The sequence below is a fragment of the Chiloscyllium punctatum genome, chromosome 14 (assembly GCF_047496795.1).
Source record: "Chiloscyllium punctatum isolate Juve2018m chromosome 14, sChiPun1.3, whole genome shotgun sequence".
Taxonomy (NCBI): Eukaryota; Metazoa; Chordata; class Chondrichthyes; order Orectolobiformes; family Hemiscylliidae; genus Chiloscyllium; species Chiloscyllium punctatum.
The window spans coordinates 5,583,213-5,604,539 of NC_092752.1; the positions used below are offsets into that span (position 1 = coordinate 5,583,213).

Here is a 21,327-nt window from a genome sequence, read left to right on the forward strand (position 1 = left end):
TTACAGTCGGATAGAATCTGTGGTTTTACTTGTGGCTATATGCGATGTGCACATTTGGAAAGGCACCAGATTTTGATGAATGGCTGCTTGTGAACTCTGGTTGTAAACTGAAGTGTTTTTGAAACATGGGTTTGACCAGCTTCCCCCCGGTGGCTTAGAACTGAGCCAGCTATTGGTCAGAGGAAGGCTCATATCCTTATAGTGCCAACATTATTCAAACCGATTACCTGACCATTAGCGTGTTGCTGTATATCAGAGCTCACAAGGCATTTCCAACAATGACACTGCCTGAAAACAGAAGGTATTTCATTGGATGTAAAGTATGTTTGGGATGTTCTGAGGTTGTGAAAGGTGCTATTTAATTGCAAATTTGTTCTTCCCTTAACAAGTAAGAAACCCAGTAAGATGTTGAGTTTTCTTTTTGATCTTTCTCTTCTTTACTATTGCCCCACCCCCTTATCACCTCCAACTCATTTTTAATTCAGAAGTCACACATCAACCAGGTTATAGTCCAACAAGTTTTTGAAATCACAAGGTTTTGGAGCGCTGTTCCTTTGTCAGGTGAAGTCAGTTCACCTGTCGAACTATAACCTGGTGTCATGTGACTTCTGACTTTGTCCGCCCCAGTCCAACACCGGCACTTCCACATCATGGCTTCTTTTTAATTGGTTCAGCCATGGTCTCACTTCCTCACCTGTAGGGTTATAAGTGGGAATGGGGTAGACTGTTCAGTCCCTCGACAATAGGATTATAGCTGAACCTCCATTCTGAGGGAACTGTCATTGGTTTCTCATTCCCTGCTTCCCCGAATAGGATTATCCATTAAGTAGTGAAATCCTAATCTCGCATGTACATTCATGAGGACTTTACTTTAAATAGGATTAGTTTAATGAATGAACCAGTCTGTTTGTTGTTTATTCTACACAAGCAATGACCCTAACCCTGTGTCCCCACCCTATGTTTAGCTTGGTTGTTTCCTCCCCCATTGTCTGTCAGACATCAGCTGACCCTTTCTATCAGTGTTGATGAGATGTTTGCATCAACACCAAGTCCATGCTGCCTTGCTACCCCTGTGCTCACTGACCCATACTGGGGCCCAGTGAACAACACTGTGACTTAAAAATCCTCATCCTTGTTTTCAAATCACTCTGGGGTCACCTCCATCCCAATTTCTAACTCCTCCAGCCCCGCCACCTTCCAAAATATCCACACTCCTCAAATTCTGACATCCCCAACTTCTATTGACCCTCCATTAATAGGCATACCTTCAGTTCCCTTATCTGTGGAATCCCTGCATGTCTCTACTTCTGGTCAGACCACGTGTTGAAGCCCCCTGTGCTGATCTACTGCAATGTAACGTTTATCTGTAATCTTTTTATCTGACTGTAATGTCCATCCTTTTAACTTTATTTCTTATTTGTGGGTGGCACAGTGGTTAGCACTGTTGCCTCACAGCACCAGAGACCGGGGTTCAATTCCTGCCTCAAGTGACTGACTGTGTGGAGTTTGCACATTCTCCCCGTGTCTGTGTGGGTTTCCTCCGGGTGCTCCAGTTTCCTCCTACAGTCCAAAACTCTGCAGGTTAGGTGAATTGGCCATGCTAAATTGCTCGTAGTGTTAGATGAAGGGGTAAATGTAGGGGAATGGGTCTGTGTGGGTTGCGGTTCGGCGGGGCGGTGTGGACGTGTTGGGCCGAAGGGCCTGTTTCCACACTGTAAGTAATCTAATCTTATTTCCTAACTTATACTATGAATCATTGAGGTAATGTAACTTATTTTCTTTATTTCTCTATTTTGTATCTGAGATTTGTACCAAGGTATTTAAGATGGTTCCATGAGGGGCAACATTGTAAACTTTTCACTATACTCCTGTAGTTGAGTACACGTGATGATAAACCTAATTCTAATATTAATTCTTTACTTCCCTACTTTAACACATCCCTTACAATTTACCCCTTGGACCAAGCTTTGAGTTAAACTTTCCAAAGTAGGTGTCAGGACCCAATGATAGTTGTGAGCTGAAATCTTGGGATCATGGACCTGAAGGTAGCAGTGACCAAAAGGGAGCGCTGACTGAATTATAACAGCAGCGGTCCCGCTTTAACATCTGTGGAGCTGTAAGTGGGAATGGTGTAGATTGTTCAATCCCTAGAGCCTGCTCCACCATTCAATAGGATCACAGCTGAACCTCCAGTCAGAGGCAGATGTCAATGGTTTCGCATTCCCTGCTGCCCCTCATCTCCATCCCCCCCCCCCAGCTTGCCCCATCCTCTCAAGTTTCCACTACCAACTCCTGGCCCCCCTCACCTGAGGGACCGCAGCAATCTTCAAACCATGAAACGACATCACAGAGCTTGAGAAGCACTGCTTTCGGACCTAATGTCCGTCATGTATTGGCTCAGTGTTGTACTTTATCTTATAAATTCTTATGTCAAGCACCTCAGGATCTTTCATTATGCTGTATAAATATAAGATGTTGTTATCTTTTGCACACTCTCAACTTTCTACATATGGGAAAACAAAACGTGCTAAAGTCCCAAAGACTTTCGATTTAATTCCATTCACATTCCCTCGTTCTTGGCTTCATGACTGTGGCAAACAGTTCTTTCTATAAGTCCTATCTCAGGAGCTCCAGTTCACTCAAGAATCCTGAGAGATTTATCATTCAATTCTAATATCACCCTTGTAAGTATCTTCTCCACTTTCTGCAGTGCCTCTATGTCCTTTCATCGTACAAAGTTCAGAAGTGTTCACGTTACATCAAATGCAGTCCAATCTTTCAACTTGACAGGACTGGCCTTTGGCATGTATTAACCACAATTGATTTATCACAGGCTGAATATGTAGTCATAATTGTGCATGATCTACGCCATTTATAAATCTAAGTAAACTCAATTCAGCTTTTGAAGCCTCATCGATTTTATGAATCAGTCAGCCATACAAGAGGCAGCTTGTCTGTCACTTAATAGCTCGTGAGCTGGTTCCTCTGGGTCCTCTCTTAGTTCACTCCAGGTAATGTTGTTGGTGAAACTTAATCAGCGGCATCTTTGCTCACCCACGGTTGGAGAATAGATTGAACTGGACTCGCCAGACGTTTCACATCCTCACGTGCGGTTTTGGCCACAGTTACATACTTTATGGCACTTTGTTGTAACTTAACGATTGAGCTTTGCAAAAGTTTGGTGCCTGCCAAATGTAAACCCATGAGTGCTGCAACACAATTTGGGAGTTTAACATACAGCTGGATAAATTATCATAGCTTTCGCTTAATGGCAGGTGTTAGAAAGTAATAGTGGAGGGTTACTTTTCGGATTGGAAGCCTGTGACCTTGATATCCCACAGAGATTAGTTCTGGGTTCTCTTTCATTTGTCATTTATATAAATGATTTGAATAAGAATATAGAAGGCATGGTTAGTAAGTTTGCAGCAGACACCAAAATTGGTGGCAAAGTAGACAGTGAAGAATGTTTTCTAAGATCACAAAGGGATCCTGATCAAATGGGTCAATGGGTTGAAAAATGGCAGTTGGAGTCCAATCTGGGAAAATGTGAGGGATTACATCTGGATACAACAAACAGGAGTAGAGCTCATACAATTAACGGTAGAGTCTTGGTTAATGCTGTAGAACAGAGGGACCTAGGGATGTAGATACATAATTCTTTGATGTTTGTGTCACGTACAGACAGGAGGGTTAAAAAAAATTTGGCATGCTTGCCTTCATTGCTCAGTTCTTTGAGCATAGGAGTTGGGATGTCATGTTGAGGTTGTACAGGACTTTGGCAAGACCTCTTCTGGAATACTGTGACCAGTTCTGGTCACCCAGTTATAGGAAGGATATTATAAAGCTGAAGAGGGTTCAGATGAGATTTACCAGGATGTTGCTGGGTATGGAAGGATTGAGTTCTAAAAGGCTAGATAGGCTGGGACTATTTTCTCCTGGAGTGTAGCAGGTTGAGACACAACCTGATAGAAGTTTATAAAATAATGAGAGGTATAGATGGAATTAATGGTGTTGTCTTTTCCCTCGGTTGGTGGATTTCAAGAGTAGGGAAAATATTTTTAAGGGGAGAGATTTAAAAAAAAGACATGAGAGGCAAATCATTTACACAGAGGGTGGTTCACATGTGAAATGAACTTCCTGAGGAAGTGAAAGATTTGGGTACAATTTAAAAGACATTTGGAAAGATACATGAACTCAGATTTCTCCAGTTTCCTCATTTCCCCTCCCCCCATCTTGTCTCAGTCAAATCCCTCGAACTCAGCACCGCCTTCCTAACCTACAATCTTCTTCCTGACCTCTCCGCCCCCACCCAACTCTGGCCTATCACCCTCACCTTGACCTCCCTCCACCTATCGCATTTCCAACGCCTCTCCAAGTCCCTCCTCCCTACCTTTTATCTTAGCCTGCTGGACACACTTTCCTCATTCCTGAAGAAGGGCTTATCCCTGAACCGTCGATTCTCTTGTTCCTTGAATGCTGCCTGACCTGCTGCGCTTTTCCAGCAACACATTTTCAGCTCTGATCTCCAGAATCTGCAGTCCTCACTTTCTCCTCGTAGATACATGAATAGGCAAGGTTTGGAGGGAAAAGGGCCAGAAGCAGGCAGAGGGGATTAGTTTAGTTTGGGATAATGTTTGGCATGGACTGGTTGGATCGAAGGGTCTATTTCTGTGCTTGTTTTAATGCACTTTATGTAAGATACTTTATCAATTCAGTTTACAGTCACTATCTCCTGAAATAGATATGAAATGAGAAAGTTTGAGATTATAATTTTTTTCAATTGCGTCCAAATCTTGTTTGAGCTGTGTATTTAACATTTTTTTAAAGGGAGTCTTGTCCAATATTTCATCAATCACAGACCTGGGTGGCTTCGATCCAGTCTGGTTATTCCTTGTGGTCGGAGGTGTGATGTTCATTCTGGGATTTGCAGGATGTATTGGGGCTCTGCGAGAGAACACCTTCTTGTTGAAGTTTGTAAGTATTCCAAGTAATCTTAACAGAGGGGTTTCCAGGGAGATCTGACAGCCCAGTCTTGGCTGCTCGGGTGGGGCAAAATGTTAATAAAATGGACATTGAGGGATCACATGACATTTAGAAATATGGAGTGACCAGGATTGGAAATCTCGGAAGAATAATTAAATTGGTTGGATTCAATACAGGTGCTGCAAAGGGATCTTAAGAGTTTGTAACTAGATTGAATTATGGAGAAAGGTACCCACAGACAAAAAGTAAAATTAAGAGACACTGTGTAGTGATTGGAATTAGGTGGATCTTGTTAACTACAAGATCCTTGATTTGGGTTGTTAACCTGTGCCAATCAGGAGGCACTGACTGACCAAAATAAACAGGGGGTTTTAATCCCTGCCCTCCCCTTCACTGTTTGATCACACAGCATTGCCCTTTAATGTGAAGGGCACTGCTTGTCACTGGCCACTCGGGTGTTTCCTATCTTCCTGGTGGTGGAAACTGAATAAAGATTTGTACACCTTGTGTCTCACACCTGCACACACACAACATGGGTGCTGCGGAAAAAAATAAGCACTGCCGCAGTTAGGTGGTAGTGTGGGGGTTAATAAAAAAAGAAAAAAATTTTTTTTAAATAAATGGAATCTCCTCAGCGCGGTGGATGATTCTGAGCAGTTTAACCACAGTTATTCACTTCACGGTCCTTTGTTGTAATTTAAAGCTCAAGTGTTGCAAAGTTTTGGTCCTACTGAATGTAAACCCATGAGTGTTGTAGCACAATTCAAGCATTTAACATATGACTGGATAAGTTATCTTTGCATTCTTGTCCTTTACATTCAGCATTAAAAATGTATGAATGTATGAACATCTTAAAGAAGAGCAGAAGTGGCACATTCAGTGTCTCAATCCTGTTCCGCTATTCAATAAGATTTTAGCTGACCTGATGGAGTTTCAAATTCCACATTGCCGTTTACCCCAATAGCCTATGATACTCCTGCATATCAAGAATCTATCCACAAAGTGCTGGAGAAACTCAGCATCTGTGGAGAGAGTGTTGACATTTTGAGTCCAGTGAGTCTTCAGACATCTCTTCTAAAGAAGGGTCACTGAACTTCAAATGGTCAATCTTGTTTTCTGTCCTCAAATACTGCCAGACCTGTTGAGTTTCTCCAGCATTTTCTGTTTTTGCTTCTGCTCTCCAGCGTCTGCAGTTCTTTGTTTTATTTAACAATCTATCCACCTCTGTCACAAAAAGTATTTAGTGACCTTGTCTCCACTGACTTCTGAGGCAGAGAGCTCCGAAGTTGCGCAACCCTGAGAGAAAACAATTCATGTTGCTGTCCCTCAATAAGTGGCCCCTTAAATCTGGACTGACTCCCAAGAGAAAAAGATCTTCTCCACCTTCAACAGCAGCAATTGCTGGAAAAACTCAGCAGTTGAAAAAGGGTCACTGGACTCAAAACGTTAACTCTGCTTTCTTTCCACAGATGCTGCCTGATCAGCAGTTTTTCCAATAATTTCCAGTGATTTCCAGCATCTACAGTTCTTTAGGGTTTAAAAAAAATCTTTTCCACCTTGTCAAGGCTATTCAGGATCTGATACACTTCAAACAAGTTATCCCTTGCCCTCCTAAACTCCAGTGGAAACAAGTCTGGCCTGCCCAACCTTTACTCATAAAAGAATAACTCAGTCATTCCTGTTTATAATCTCCACAACCTCCATGCATTTACATCCTCCCTCAAAGAAGGAGACCAGCTGCACACAGTACTTGAGATGTGGTTTCCCCATTGCCTTAGTTATATCTTCAATTACTCCCATAATAAAACATTACATCCCATTAGACTTCATGATTATATGCTTTACCTATGTACTGACTTGTTGTGACTCACGCACCTAAATCCCTCTGCAGCTCAGAATTCAGCATTTCTCCTTTTAAGGAATACTTTTATTCTTCCTGCCAAAATGAACAACTTCACATTGTGCTCCATCTACCTGTTTCTTGCCCAGTCATCCAACCTCTCTGTATTTATCTGTAACTTCCTTATCTTTGTGATCTTTGTGTCATCTGCAAATTTAGCTACCATGCCTTCACTCCCAACATCTAAGTCATTGATGTCAATTGTAAGACATTCAGGCCCCAGCAGTCCCCTTGTCACATGCTCCCAATTAGCATACTCTCTGATTTCTACCAGCCAGCCGATCATCAGTTCAGTTCATGCTGATATGTTACACCCCGCGTCATGAGCTTTATTCTCTGCATAGCCTTTGATGTGGGCACCTTATCAAACACCTTCTGGAAATCCCAAGTTGACTACATCTATATTCACTGCAGAACTTACTCCTTCAAAGACTTCTAATAACTTGTTTAAATATGATTTCCCTTTGGCAAAGCCGTGCCAATTCCTCAAGATTACATGAAGTTATTCTTAGTGCACAACCATAATCTCAATGTAAAATGAAGCCAAAAGTGCTCTGTATTCAGCACGATGTAGGGGAACTTTATAATTCTGTTTTCAGTTTGAGAATAACGCACTTAGAAGAGACTGACAGGTTGAAATGCAGTCACTGCTATATATCCAGAAGTGCTCTTACACAGAACTGAATGTTTTTTCTTCCATCACCAAACCACATGTGGGTTTATTATTTCATCTGTTAACTACCACCAGTAAATCACCAATGATTTCCAATCAATTTGTTTATGCTGAAATGCCATTAATGGCAATGTAAACTATTAAAGGAGACTGTGAGGAAGCTGAACAGCCTGTCTAGACATTTTAATCAAACTGCTAGCCTTGGGCTCTGTCTATGTGGGGTTTGCAATTACCCCTGTGTCTGTGTGAATTTCCTCTACTTCAGTTTCCTCCCACAATCCAAAGATTAGGTGGATTGGCTATACTAAAAACAAAATAGTCCAGGGCTGTGCAGGCTAGATGGATTAGCCATGGAGAATACAGGGTTATAGGGACTCTTCGGAGTCGGTGTGGACTCGATGGACTGAATGGCCTGCTTCCATACTGTAGACATCCTTAAAGAAATGGGTGTATGTTAATCTGTGCATATATAAAAGGTGTGTATATATACATGTAACTCAAATTCAAATTCATTTCATTTTTTAAAACCGCAGATGTGATTTTTAAATGCTGTTTGTTTGCCAAGTAACAGTGCAATGGAGGTCAAACTAAATTCACAGTCTCTGCTCTGGTTTTTTCAAGCAAATAATTCAAATTCTTGGAGTAGTTTCAGTTAAGCTCAGCATCCTAACTACGATGATAGCCTCTTCAATTAGAACACTTTTGAATAGGGAAAAAACTGCTGACAGTTTTATACTGAGGGGCCCAGAAAGCGCAGTGCAGTTTCAGGATGGAGGGATTGGCTATTTCCAACTGAGTTGAGGAGACTTCACTAAAGTTTACGAATATTTAAAATTATCTACCCTGTGTCCTTGAATACTCAGTCATTGAAAATATTTAAGACTGAGATTGATATGGAAATCAAGGATGGGGTGGAAAATGCGATTAAAGGTCAATCATGATCATACTGAATGGTTTCAAGGGGCCGTCTAACTTGGTTTCTATGTCCTTATGTCTGGCACTTCACAGGAGCAGTAATCAAACAGCAATTGACACTGAATGAGAGGTGAAAATGTTAAGGCAGGTGTGCAAAGTCTGGTTTTAAGGAGCCAGGAAAAATATCTAAATGGTGAGAGATGCAGTTTCCAAAAAATAAGTGTTAACCACAGTAGGATTTTCAAGAAAAAAAAACAAAGAACTGCAGATGATAGAAATCAGAGACAAAATCAGACATTTCTGGAAAATGCCATCTGTGGTGATAGAAACAAGTTAATGTTTTGGGTCCAGTGACCTTTCTTCAGAACCAGGATTTTTGTTTTAATCCTTCACAAACTGGCATAAAATTGCAGGTATGGCATCAGCAAACATTTCAATTTTTAAATGAAGAAAAATTCTCTTAGATGGTTAATAAGAAAATAGAATTCTGTTAATGTAACAGCTGCCATGCAGAGCAGCATGGGGTATATATGAGGCAAGTCTCTGGCTGTGGATTACTATTTTGAAAGTCACTTGGTTGCAATTGTTGGAAGTTGATGTCATCAGTATCTGTACAGAAGTTTTTAAATCTGTGTCATTTCTTTTGTTTCTTAACATAGTTCTCCGTATTCCTCGGAGTGATCTTCTTTCTGGAGCTCACAGCTGGGGTTCTGGCATTTGTCTTCAAGGACTGGATCAGGGATCAACTTAACCTTTTCATTAACCAGAATATCAGAGCATACCGAGATGATATTGATCTCCAAAATCTTATTGACTTCACACAGGAATATGTAAGTCCATTCTACCAGGGTATGAGAATATCAGAATGTTAGCTATAACCAATCTGAACCAGTTCGGGAAAGACTGAAGCTAACTCCAGATTGATGTAGCTTTGGGTCAATTCTCAATCACCTTGAAAGCAATGTAGCAAATGTTTGTCAGCATATTACTAGGCCTACATAGGTTAAATTATAAGGAGGCTTCTTTTCCCTTGAATATATGAGGAACAAGGGGGTTTAATTGGAACAGATGGAGATAAACATTCTGAGGTGGGGAACAGGGCAATAACACATCATTGTCATCAGAGCCAGGTCATTCAAGAGAGAATGTGAGAAAGACTTTTTCGAGCACAAGGGACGCAGGTGTGAACGTTCACCCCCACAGAGAGAGGAGCTGGGTCAAATTGTAATTTTTAATTTGAGAGGTCAACAGATTTTTGCAAGCCAAGAGTATGAATAAAATTGGACCCAAGAATGCATTCAGCTCTGATCTCCTCGAATGGTAGTATAGACTCAAGGAGTTGAATAACGTTCTCTTTGTGTTCTTATGACTGTGTTTAAAGTGAAACCACTTTCTGGAAACCAAGTAAGGAAATGTATCTGTCACATTGCAGGCACTTTCACTTCACCTTCAGATATTACCTAAGGCTTATAATTTGCTAAAAACATCTCTTGTGCAATTCTGCAGGATTCCATATTATAATTTATATGCAAATCTATACTTACTGATTTGTCTGTTGTCCTATCGTCTTCCTTTCTCATCTTCACTCCCATTTATTGCTTCCTGGCTCTTTCCTGCATTCTCTGTTTCTCTGTCTCTAACTCCCCGTCTCAGTCTCTCCCCGTTTCGGTCTGTCTCTCTCCCCCTTGTTGCCCCCGGCCTGCTTCCCATCCCATCTCTCCCCATCTGTCTGTCTGCCTCTGTCTCTCTGAGGTGTATGAGGGTCATAGACAGTGTCAATAGGAATAAACTTTACCCCTGAGAGGGGTCATAGATTTAAGATGAAGATCAGGAGGTTTAGAGGGGATTTAATGAGAATTTCATTCACCAAGCGGACATGGCATGGCCTGAAAGTCTATGGACCAAGTACTGGGAAATAGGATGTGAGTAGATAGGTGCTCGATTACCAGTATGGACTCAATGGGCCGAAGGACCTCTTTCCATGCTGTAATATTTTATGACTCTATAAGCACTGATTATTTATAGTTTTTATCTTGCATTGTCACAATGGTGAGTTTTGAGCCTATGTTAATGATTCTCTATTTCTCTAACTCCAGTGGGAATGCTGTGGTGCCCATAATGCAGATGATTGGAATCTGAATATTTACTTCAATTGCACAGAGAGCAATACAAGTCGGGAACGGTGTGGAGTGCCCTTTTCTTGCTGTACCAAGGATCCCACGGTGAGGCAGCACAGTAAATTACTGTTCTTCTCGTAGAAAAGGTCCTGGATAACATTTATCTCTAACTACATCACTAAGAGTGATTATCTGGTCATCATCACATTGCTGTTTCTGGGATCTTGCTGTATGCAATTTGGCTGACACAGTTCCTACTCTGCAGCAATGACTCGAACTAAAGTACTTCATTGGCCATATAGGAGCTATGGGAAATCCTGAGATCATGAAAGGTGCCATAGAAAAGTAAATTTTTTTCCCCCTGCAAATTCAACATTAGATGGTCAAATGGATGAAAATATCACATCCCCTTTACCAACAGGGAGAAGTGATCTCGAATGTGTTTGTTTATATTGTTATAATCCCAGCTGGTGTTAACACTGGACAATTTATGGAATATAACGTGAGCAAGTGCGAGGTCTTGCACTTTGGCAAAAAGAATAAAAGCATGGATTACTTTCTAAATGGTGAGAAAATTAATAAAGCCAAAGCACAAAGGGATCTGGGAGTGCTAGTCGAGGATTCTCTAAAGGTAAACATGCAGGTTGAGTCTGTGATTAAGAAAGCGAATGCAATGTTGTCTCTTATCTCAAGAGGGTTGGAATATAAAAGCAGAGATGTACTACTAAGACTTTATAAAGCTCTAGTTAGGCCCCATTTGGAGTACTGTGTCCAGTTTTGGTCCCCACACCTCAGGAAGGACATACTGGCACTGGAACGTGTCCAGCGGAGATTCACACGGATGATCCCTGGAATGACAGGTCTAGCATATGAGGAACGGCTGAGGATCCTGGGATTGTATTCATTGGAGTTTAGAAGATTAAGGGGAGACTTAATAGAGACGTACAAAATAATACATGGCTTGGAAAAGGTGGATGCTAGGAAATTGTTTCCGTTAGACGAGGAGACTAGGACCCGTGGACACAGCCTTAAAATTAGAGGGGGTCATTTCAGAACAGAAATGCGGAGACATTTCTTCAGCCAGAGAGTGGTGGGCCTGTGGAATTCATTGCCACGGAGTGCAGTGGAAGCCGGGACGCTAAATGTCTTCAAGGCCGAGATTGATAGATTCTTGTTGTCTAGAGGAATTAAGGGCTACGGGGAGAACGCTGGTAAGTGGAGCTGAAATGCGCATCAGCCATGATTGAATGGCGGAGTGGACTCGATGGGCCGAATGGCCTTACTTCCACTCCTATGTCTTATGGTCTAAGTTGGACGCAGGGTCTGAAACCTTACTTGATAAACCCTAACCTAGTTTTCTTCCCCATCTGTGGAGGTCAGTCACTGAAAACATATACAAGAGCTGCTAGTATATTTTGAATAAAGAATAAAATTTAAATTAAACAAGGAAAAAGCATGATCTATACTACACTAGACAAAAGGTTGGAAACCTTTAGTTGCAAACACCAGCAAGGGATTGAAACTCTCATTATATCTATTAACCCATCAATATTCTTACAAACTCCAAAACCCAAGGGAACAGTTGCCATGGTTATAATATCAAGGCTCCTTGCCTCAACACAACTGCAACCAATTCCCTTCGAGTATGATTTTGTGCTTTACTGGATGCATTTCTTCTTCAGCTGGGATCTCTCTGAGACACCTACACAAACTAAACCTATTATTACTTTAACTTTGAAACAAACACAAGTTCCATAAGCCCAGTTTCCAACACTTTGGTTGGGTTTCTTACGAGAGAGTTTTAATATTTTAGCTTTCACTCTGACACGTGCTCAGAAATAGACCAATATTCTCGTTGGTAGTAGCACAGTTTTGTTTGCACCTGTTTTAAAATGCCCCAACAACAACCCCCCTCCCTTCACTGTGCAGGTGGTAAAAGATCATTAAAGGTGAATTAAAACAAACAGGTCTCCAGAGTCCATTACACCAAGCTCCAAAGAATATCTCTTTCCAAAATATGAAGGCTAAAAGCTGTCTCCGCTTTATAACACAATATTCAAAATTTAAATTGAACATAATAAAATTATACATCAGGTTTTATGTAAGCAGAAACTGTTACTTAATCCACGTGGGAACGCTACTGTTTGCTAACAGTTAATGTTTCAATATTATTGTTTTTTTTCTCCAGGAGGATGTCATTAACACTCAGTGTGGTTATGATGTCAGACTGAAAGTGGTAAGTCAGAAGAACTGACAATTAAAAGGAACTTGATGCTAAAAAAATTAAATAAGCTTTTAAGTTTAATTTTGGCTTTCTTTGCATATGAATCATTTAGTGTGTAGATGTTTGATTGGCAACATACAGTGGAACCCTAATACTGTGCCAACAAAGAGACGGTGAGGTCTTGTCCACTGGTCCAGGTGATGGGGATTGGTTTTTCAACACCTTATTACCAGCGTTTAACTATTCTGGATTCATTGTATTTTGCTGAATAGGTTTTATGCAGTTACTTGTGTATCAGCAGTGAGTTCTATTTGTTATAGGTAGCCAGCCTCTGTTTAAGTAGACTCTGAGACTGTTGGCTGCAGTACACTGTTCAGAAAGACTCCCCTCAGTGAATACAGTCTGCTTGCTGTAAAATAGGCTGAGCATTTGGAGTTGGGGATTGTGTGTAGGGTGTCAAAGTTTGCAGATGACACTAAGGTGAGTGGTAGAGCAAAGTGTGCAGAGGACTGGGAAACTTTGCAGAGGAACATAAATGCTTTGAGTGGGCAAAGGTCTGGCAGATGGAATACAATGTTAATAAATGTGAGTCACCCATTTTGGTAGGAGTAAAAAGGACTATTACTTGAATGGTAAAAATGCAGAGGGATCTGGATGTCCTTGTGCATGAATCACAGAGTTGGTCTGCAGGTACAAGTAATTAGGAAGGCAAAGGGAATTTTATCCTTCAATGCTAAAAGGATTGAGTTTAAAAGCAGGGAGGTTATGTTGCACCTGTTCAGGGTGATGGTGAGGCCGCACCTGGAGTACTGTGTGCATTTTTAGAACATAGAACATGACATTGCAGTCCAGACCCTTCAGCCCTCAATGTTGCACTGTCGTGTGAAACCAATCTGAAGCCCATCTAACCTACACCATTCCATTCTCATCCATCTGCCAATCTAATGACCACTATCAGATGGCCTACTCCTGCTCCTGGTTCTTAAGTTCTTGCTCTGAATCCTGCCAGTCATCTCGATCCACTTCCAGCTCATTGACACCACTGTAGTCAATCTGGATATCCTGCAGTTCATGAAGTAAAATCAAATCCACCTTACCTCTTTCATCAATTTTGTCCCATTTTCAGAATGTGCCCTTTTTGGAAGACCTCATGTTAGAGGAATGTATTTTTGTTCAAACTGAAAAAGGGCTAAAGCTTTCTGCCTGCTAGAAAGAAAGATCTACATTTCAGTAGTACCTTTCATTCCCATGGAATGTTGCAAAGCATTTACAGCCCAAGAAATCCTATTGCATTGTGTGATCACTGTTACAGTGTAGAAAGTGGGATGGCCAATTTGTGCACAGCAAGCTCCCACCAATAGCAATGGTCAGGTTATCTGTTTTGTGAGATTATTTGAGGGAGACACTGATGAGTGTTTCCTTGCTCCTCTTCAGAATCTGGCCAAGGGGTCACTTGCAGTTGCTGAAAGGGGCAGTGAGAGCTCTGCTGGAACTTCGCGTGTGAATGACAGCACCTCCCATGATACTGTGCTCCCTTGGTACTGCACTGGGACTGTCCTCTCTCTGGAGTGGGGTTTTAACGACACAACCTTTGACTTAGAGATGAGCATGTTTTCCACAGAGCGAGGGTTGACATGAGAAACTATTTGCCATCACTTTCCTGCTGGGATCATTGGTACAGGAAGAGCCCACACTGTTCTGCCATTTGGTGAACTCATGACTGATATGTCACTTACTCAATTAGAAACCGAAGGAGAATGCTGGAGAAACTCCAATAGGCCTGGCAGCATCTCTGGAGAGAGAAAAACAAAGGTAGTATTTCTAATTCAGTGACTCTTGTTCAAAACTGATAGTAGCAAGGAAACAGTGGTATATATGTTGATGACAGAGAAAGGGGGAAAGAAAATGGGTGAGTGGATAGGTGGAGATGGAGCCCTGTGAGAGAGTTAGAGAGGAAGATAGGCAAGCAAAGGGATTAGATTAGATTAGATTAATTACAGTGTGGTAACAGGCCCTTCAGCCCAACAAGTCCACACTGACCCGCTGAAGAACAACCCACCCAGACCCATTCCCCTACATTTACCCCTTCACCAGACACTACGGACAATTTAGCATGACCAATTCACCTAACCTGCACATCTTTGTGACTGTGGGAGGAAACCAGAGCATCCGGAGGAAACCCATGCAGACACGGGGGGAATGTGCAATCTCCACACAGACAGTTGCCTGAGGCAGGAATTGAACCCAGGTCTCTGGCGCTGTGAGGCAACAGTGCAAACCACTGCTACCGTGCCACCCAATGGTTGGTGGTGAGCCAGGGAAGTAGAAAAACTGGTAGTGGGGACGATCAGTGGGTGAGAATGGTTTGGCTGTGCTGGGAGCAGCTCCATGTAATGACAGGGCTGGGGGTGTGAGGCTGGGTAAAGGACATGGAGGGAGGTGCTCAGGCCCTCCAAGTTATTGAATTCAATACAGAGTTCAGAAGGGTCCTCAAGTGGAAAATGAGGTGCTGTTCTTGCAACTTGCGCTGAGCTTCACTGGAGCACTGCAGCAAACCTGAGACAGAGATGTTGGCCAGGGAACAGGAGGGTGTGTTGAAGTTAAGGCAACTGGATGTTTGGGGCCATTTTTTCAGAAAGAATGTAGGTGTTCCACAAAGCAGTCTCACAGTGTGCATTTCATCACCCCAATGTAGAAAAGACAACTGCTTACTGTACCCCCACCCCCATTCCCCATCTTCAGCATAAATACCATCTTTTCCATTTACTATCAGTTCTGAAGAAGGGTCACAGGACTCGAAACCTTAACTCTGTCTCTTTCTCCCCAGGTACTGCCAGGCCTGCTGAGTTCCTCCAGCGATTTCTGTTTCTGTTTCAGACTTTCAGCATCTGCATTTTTTTTGTTGTATCTCTCACCGACTGTCCTAATACATGTTTGGATTAATATTATAAAGAAGTGCTTTCACTTAAATGTAGCAGGAACAAAGCAGTCTCAGGATGAGTATATTTAAATGTTGGTCCCACAGACTCTTCTCTGGGATTTTATGCTACTGAGCCTCACGTGACATTCACTTAAAATACCTTTGTTTCAATCACAGGATACTGAACAACGGAATTATATTTACACTAAAGGTTGTGTGGGACAGTTTGAGAAATGGCTCGGGGAAAATCTGACAGTGGTTGCAGGAATATTTATTGGAATTGCATTATTACAGGTGAGAATTATTGTATTGTCTTGTGCTTCATTTGTGTTTGAGTACTTCTGTGGATTCATTCCTTCCCTATCTCTGGAATCTCCTCCAGGTCCATAACCTTCAGCAATCTCCACATTCCTCCACTGCTCACCTGTTAATAATACCACGAGGCCATTGCTGCCTCTTGTGCATTTGGGAAAGGTCTTTTTCACACAGCGAGTGGTTCGGGTCTGGAATGCACTGCTTGGAAATTGTGTCAAAGGAAGTTGAATTGAGGCATTCAGAAGTGCATTGAATAAAACTGAAATCGAAGCATTGTCGAGGGTTATGGGGAAAAGGCTGGAGAATGACATTCCTTACTCAGAGAGCTGGTGCAGACACAATGGGCGGAATGGCCTTTTATCTGAACTGTAACAATTCTGTGATGTGTTTGCCATTAGTCTGGTCGGATTCAAGCCCTTGTCCCCAGAGCATTAACCTGGGACTCTGGGTTATCCAGCTCCAGGAAAATCCCCTCTCCACTGCTGCTTCCTTTTGCTAACTGTTATTTACTGATTGTTCCTGAGAAACACCTAGGGGGATGTTTTGATGTGTTAAAGACACTGGAAAAATACAAGTTTGCCTTGTTGTTTAGTTTGTAATGAGTGGTTTCTCTGGGAAAGGATGATAACGTGCCGGTGTTACATCATTCCAGCTGGCACCTTCTTGAAGGTCACTTTAACTGGGGCATTGAGAGAAAAACATCCACTCCTCAGAGACTGGGTGGTGCTTGGAAAGCAGTGTTTTTGTTTCTGCTCTGAAGCCTGGGCCTGATCCAACTTGGGACAGTAGACAGCAGCATTTTCTCACTCACACAACACAAGGTGCGTTTGATCCCAGCTCCTGCTCCTCCTGGACAAGGTTATGCAACACCTCCCCAGTGTGCTTGCTCACTGAAAGGCCTTGAGAGAGGCTGTTTGTACAAAGTGGAAATGCAAACGCAGACATTCTCAGCTTTGCAGGGTCACAGAGTGGAAGCAGGCCATTCAACTCATTAAAAAAAAATCATCATGGGATGAGGCTGGACATTGGCTAGGCCAGCCCTAATTGCCCAGAGGCAACATCAGCCACATTGCTGTGGGTCTGGATTCACATGTTGGCCAGACCAGGTAAGGATGTCCCTTTGGACATCAGTGGAGCAGATGGGGTTTTACCAACATTCAGCAATGGATTCATGACCACCATTAGACTCTTAATTCAAGATTTTTATTGAATTCAGGTTCCACCAATTGTCATGGGATGATTTGAATCTGGGTCCCCAGAACATTACCTGGGTCTCTGGATTATCAGTGCAGTGATAATATCACTAGGCCATCTTCTCCCCAGCCCTCCTGATCTGCACCAGCTTTCTGAATGATCACTCCCCCATGTTCCTTCTGAATGCTGTTCCTTCTCAGACAACAATCCAATTCCTCCTGGAAAGCCTCAAACGTTCCTTCCTCCGATGTGCTCTCTGGCAGTGCAGGCCAGACCACTTGCTGCGTTAGACTGTTTCTCCTTGTGTCCTGTTGCTGCTTTTGCCAACTACCTAAAACCTGTCCCCAAGCTTGTTCTCAAACCTCTTATTAATGCTGACAGCTACCCCCCATCTGTCCTGTCTAGACCCCTCATGGTTTTGAACACCTTTCAAACTTCTAGGAGAAAAACCGTCTCCGATTCTCCGATCTATCTCAGTAACTGAAGATGCGTATCCCTGCATCCCTTCTCATTAATCTGTTTTGCACACTCTCACATGCCTTCACAGCTTAGTTTAGCTCTGATCATCTGACCACTCACACAGTGAATTACTCTAATTGTCCTTAAGGCATCTATTTATTTTCCCTTAATTATTAAACCAGACAAAAAAAAGTAGAGGGGTACAAAAGTTGCTCTTTCTTGAGTTCATGCTTCTTTACAGTAAAGTCAAAGTGTGGCGCTGGAAAAGCACAGCAGGTCAGGCAGCATCCGAGGAGCAGGAGAATCAACGTTTCAGGCTTAAGCCCTTCACCAGGAAGGTTCTCATCGATTCTCCTGCTCCTCGGACGCTGCCTGACTTGCTGTCCTTTTCCAGCAGCACTCTCTTGACTCTGATCTCCAGCATCTGCAGTCCCTCACTTTCTCCTCCTTTCCAGTAAAGGTCTAATTAGGGGTTATATAAGTTGAGTCAAGGATGAAATTTCTAAATCCTGTCCTAGGAACTGTTTGATGTCGGGAGGTTTAGTAGTTTATTGCTCTGTACTTATTGGAATGTAGAAGAATGAGAGAGAACCTTATTTCAACAAAAAACATTGAAGGGGACTTGGCAGGGGAGATGCGGAAAGATTGTTTCCCCTTCTGGGACAGTTGTACCACAGGGCATCAGCTCAGAGTAAGGAGTCATACGTTTAAGACAGAGATGAGGAGGAATTTCTTCTCTGAAAGGGGAACGAATCTGTCGAATTCTTTCCCATAGAGAGCTGTTGTGGCTGGGTCATTACATGTCAAGGCTGAGATCGACAGACTGATTTTTTAATGAGATGGGCAATCCAGGGTCCTGTGGAAAAGGAAGGGAAGTAGAATTTGAGGATTATCAGATTAGCCATGATCTCGCTGAATGGTGGAGCAGACTCGATGGGCTGAATGGCCTACTCTTGCTTGTTACACCCTAATTGCAGTTTGACATGAGTGCGTGATGCTCCACCTAGTGGCAACATTGTCCATAAGTGCGGCCAAATGTAGAAGGACCCGTGGTGAATATTTTATAGAAGAGAGGAGTTCTACCCTGATCTGGACAATATTTATGTCTCAAAACACAGATTATCTCATTGTTAAAACATTATTGTTCATGGGAGCTTACTGTAACTGTACTTGGCTGACTGTGGAGTGCTGTGAGACATCTTGAGGTTGTGAAATGTGCTAAAAAAATGTATCTGCACCTTTAGCCTGTTGCCTGATTTAAAGTTTTGGCCAAGAGGTTACAGGTTACACGCTCTCTTTCTCACACGCTCGCTCTCTCGCTCTCGCGCACTAGCGCTCTCTCTCTCTCACACTGTCATTCTCGCACGCGCCTGCACACTCACACAGCTGTTAGGGAGAGAGATTCTACATTTTGACCCAACAACGCTGAAAGAATGTTAATTTATTTCCAAGTCAGGATGGTGTGTGGCTTGGACAGGAACTTGCAGGGTATAGAGTCAGAGAGCCCTACAGCAGGGAACCAGACCCTTTGGTCCAACAGGTCTACACTGATCAGGCACCCTAGTCTGACCTAGTCCCATTTGCCAGCACCAAGCCCATATCCCTCTAAACTCTTCCTATTCATATACCCATCCAGATGCCTTTTAAATGTTGTAATTGTACCAGCCTCCTCCACTTCCTCTGGCAGTTCATTCCATACACATACCACCCTCTGCGTGAAAAAGTTACCCCTTAGGTCTCTTTTATATCCTTCCCATCTCACCTTAAACCTATGCCCTCTAGCTTTGGACTCCCCTGCCCTGGGAAAAAGATTTTGTCTAATTATCCTAAACATGCCCCTCATAATTTTATAAACCTCTATAAGGTCACCCTTCAGTCTCCGATGCTCCAGGGAAAACAGCCCCAGCCTGTTCAGCCTCTCCCTGTAGCTCAAACTCTCCAACCCTGGCAGCATCCTTGTAAATCTTTTCTGCACCCTCTCAAGTTTAACAACATCCTTCCCTTAGAAGGGTGACCAGAATTGAATGCAGTATTCTAAAAGTGGCCTCACCAATGTGCTGTACAACTGCAATTTGGCATCTCAGCTATAAACTCAGTATTCTGACAAATGAAAGAAAGCATGCCCAACACCTTCACAACTCTGTCTACCTGCAACTCCTCCACTTTCAAGTTGCAATAAAATAAAATAAATCCTGTGGTTGCTATTGACTAGAAACGGAATTGGACTTGCCACATAAACAAAGGCTGCAGGAGCAGGTCAGAGGGTTGAAATACCACAGTGAGTAACTCACCTCCTGCCTCCTCTCTATGTTAAAGGGGTGACTCCTGATTCTTAAACAGTGACGCCCAGCTCTAGACTGTCCCACAAGAGGAAACATCCTCTCCACAGAAGCTTAATGCTTTGATCAGGTCACCTCTTACTCTTCTAACCTCCAGTGGAAGCAATTCTGGCCTATCCAACCATTCCAGGAATTAGTCAAATCAATCTTCTGGACAATTGTGTTTTTAAAAAAACATGACATTTCGCTATGCAGTTGTGTGTATTTTGTTGGATTCCCTACAGAGTGGAAACAGGCCCTTCGGCCCAACAAGTCCGCAGCCCACCCATTCTGACTAATGCACCTGTCCCTATGGGCAGTTGAGCATGGCCAATTCACTTGACCTGCACATCTTTAGACTGTGGGAGGAAACCGGAGCACCTGGAGGAAACCCACGCAGACACAGGGAGAATGTGCAAACTCCACACGGACAGTCACCCGAGGCTGGAATTGAACCTGGGACCCTGGTGCTAACCACTGATCCACCATGCCACCCATTGAGCCCATATGTTAGACCTTTCAGAGGATTTAATATTTTATGTATATATTTATAATCTGAAATAGTGTCTTGTTTTTTAATATTCAGTGTTTGTTTTTATTTATTTCTCTCCCAGATTTTTGGCATCTGCCTATCTCAGAACCTGGTCAGTGACATTGAAGCAGTCAGGGCAAGCTGGTGACTGGATGTCCTGTTATAGAGTGGACACAGTTTGGCACATGGATGAAAAACATCAGCAGCACGTTGGGCCACACATTGGTCCATGAAAAGGGTGGGGAGAGAGGCACGTGATGGTTTGAGAAACAGTTGTTTCCCTCCCTCCTACCCCCCCCCCCCCCCCCACCCTGACTCCCAACAACTCTTTCCCCCCCCCCCCCCCCCCTCCCCCACCATCCTTCCCCAACACCACCCCCACCTCCAGAAACTGTGACTACGTTGCGAAGGATCCTTGCTGTCGCTGCCAAATGATCAGAGGAAATTCGAAATGGAGCATCTTAGTACTTGGCCTGGCTGAATGTGTCCTTTCTGCCAAAACGTTCTCCACCCATGGCCTTGACAGGATAACCGAAGACACCAGCATGTCAGAGAGAACGGTCCCTGCATTTGGAAGCACAGTGGGAAAGGAATCCTCCCTCCCCTCGCCCTGCACAGTGACAACCTCAGGCCACCTGCCCCCTATTAACATTTTAAAAGTGACATTGACTGTTGAGTTTGCAGAACAGAAGGAGACAGTTGGGTCCATTATAGTTGGGTCAGTGCTGTCTCGTTACTGAGAGAGGTGGACTGCACTCCCCATTTTCCTGCACCTTC

General features: G+C 43.0%; 1 protein-coding gene across 2 annotated transcripts in view; it reads left to right on the plus strand.

Moving 5' to 3' along the window:
• tspan5a (tetraspanin 5a) overlaps positions 1 to 20,855 on the plus strand; it is a 94,437-nt gene extending 73,582 nt beyond the window's left edge. The window contains exons 3-8 of one of the 2 annotated variants that reach the window (XM_072583820.1): positions 4,828 to 4,974; positions 9,131 to 9,301; positions 10,568 to 10,693; positions 12,777 to 12,824; positions 15,910 to 16,026; positions 20,633 to 20,853. In XM_072583820.1, coding sequence (XP_072439921.1) covers positions 4,828 to 4,974; positions 9,131 to 9,301; positions 10,568 to 10,693; positions 12,777 to 12,824; positions 15,910 to 16,026; positions 20,633 to 20,698 — 675 coding nt within the window. In that variant the 3' untranslated portion in view covers positions 20,699 to 20,853. Of the gene's footprint in view, positions 1 to 4,827; positions 4,975 to 9,130; positions 9,302 to 10,567; positions 10,694 to 12,776; positions 12,825 to 15,909; positions 16,027 to 20,632 lie in introns of both variants that reach the window. The other variant, XM_072583821.1, reaches the window with a different exon arrangement.
• The last annotated feature ends 472 nt before the right edge of the window (positions 20,856 to 21,327 follow it).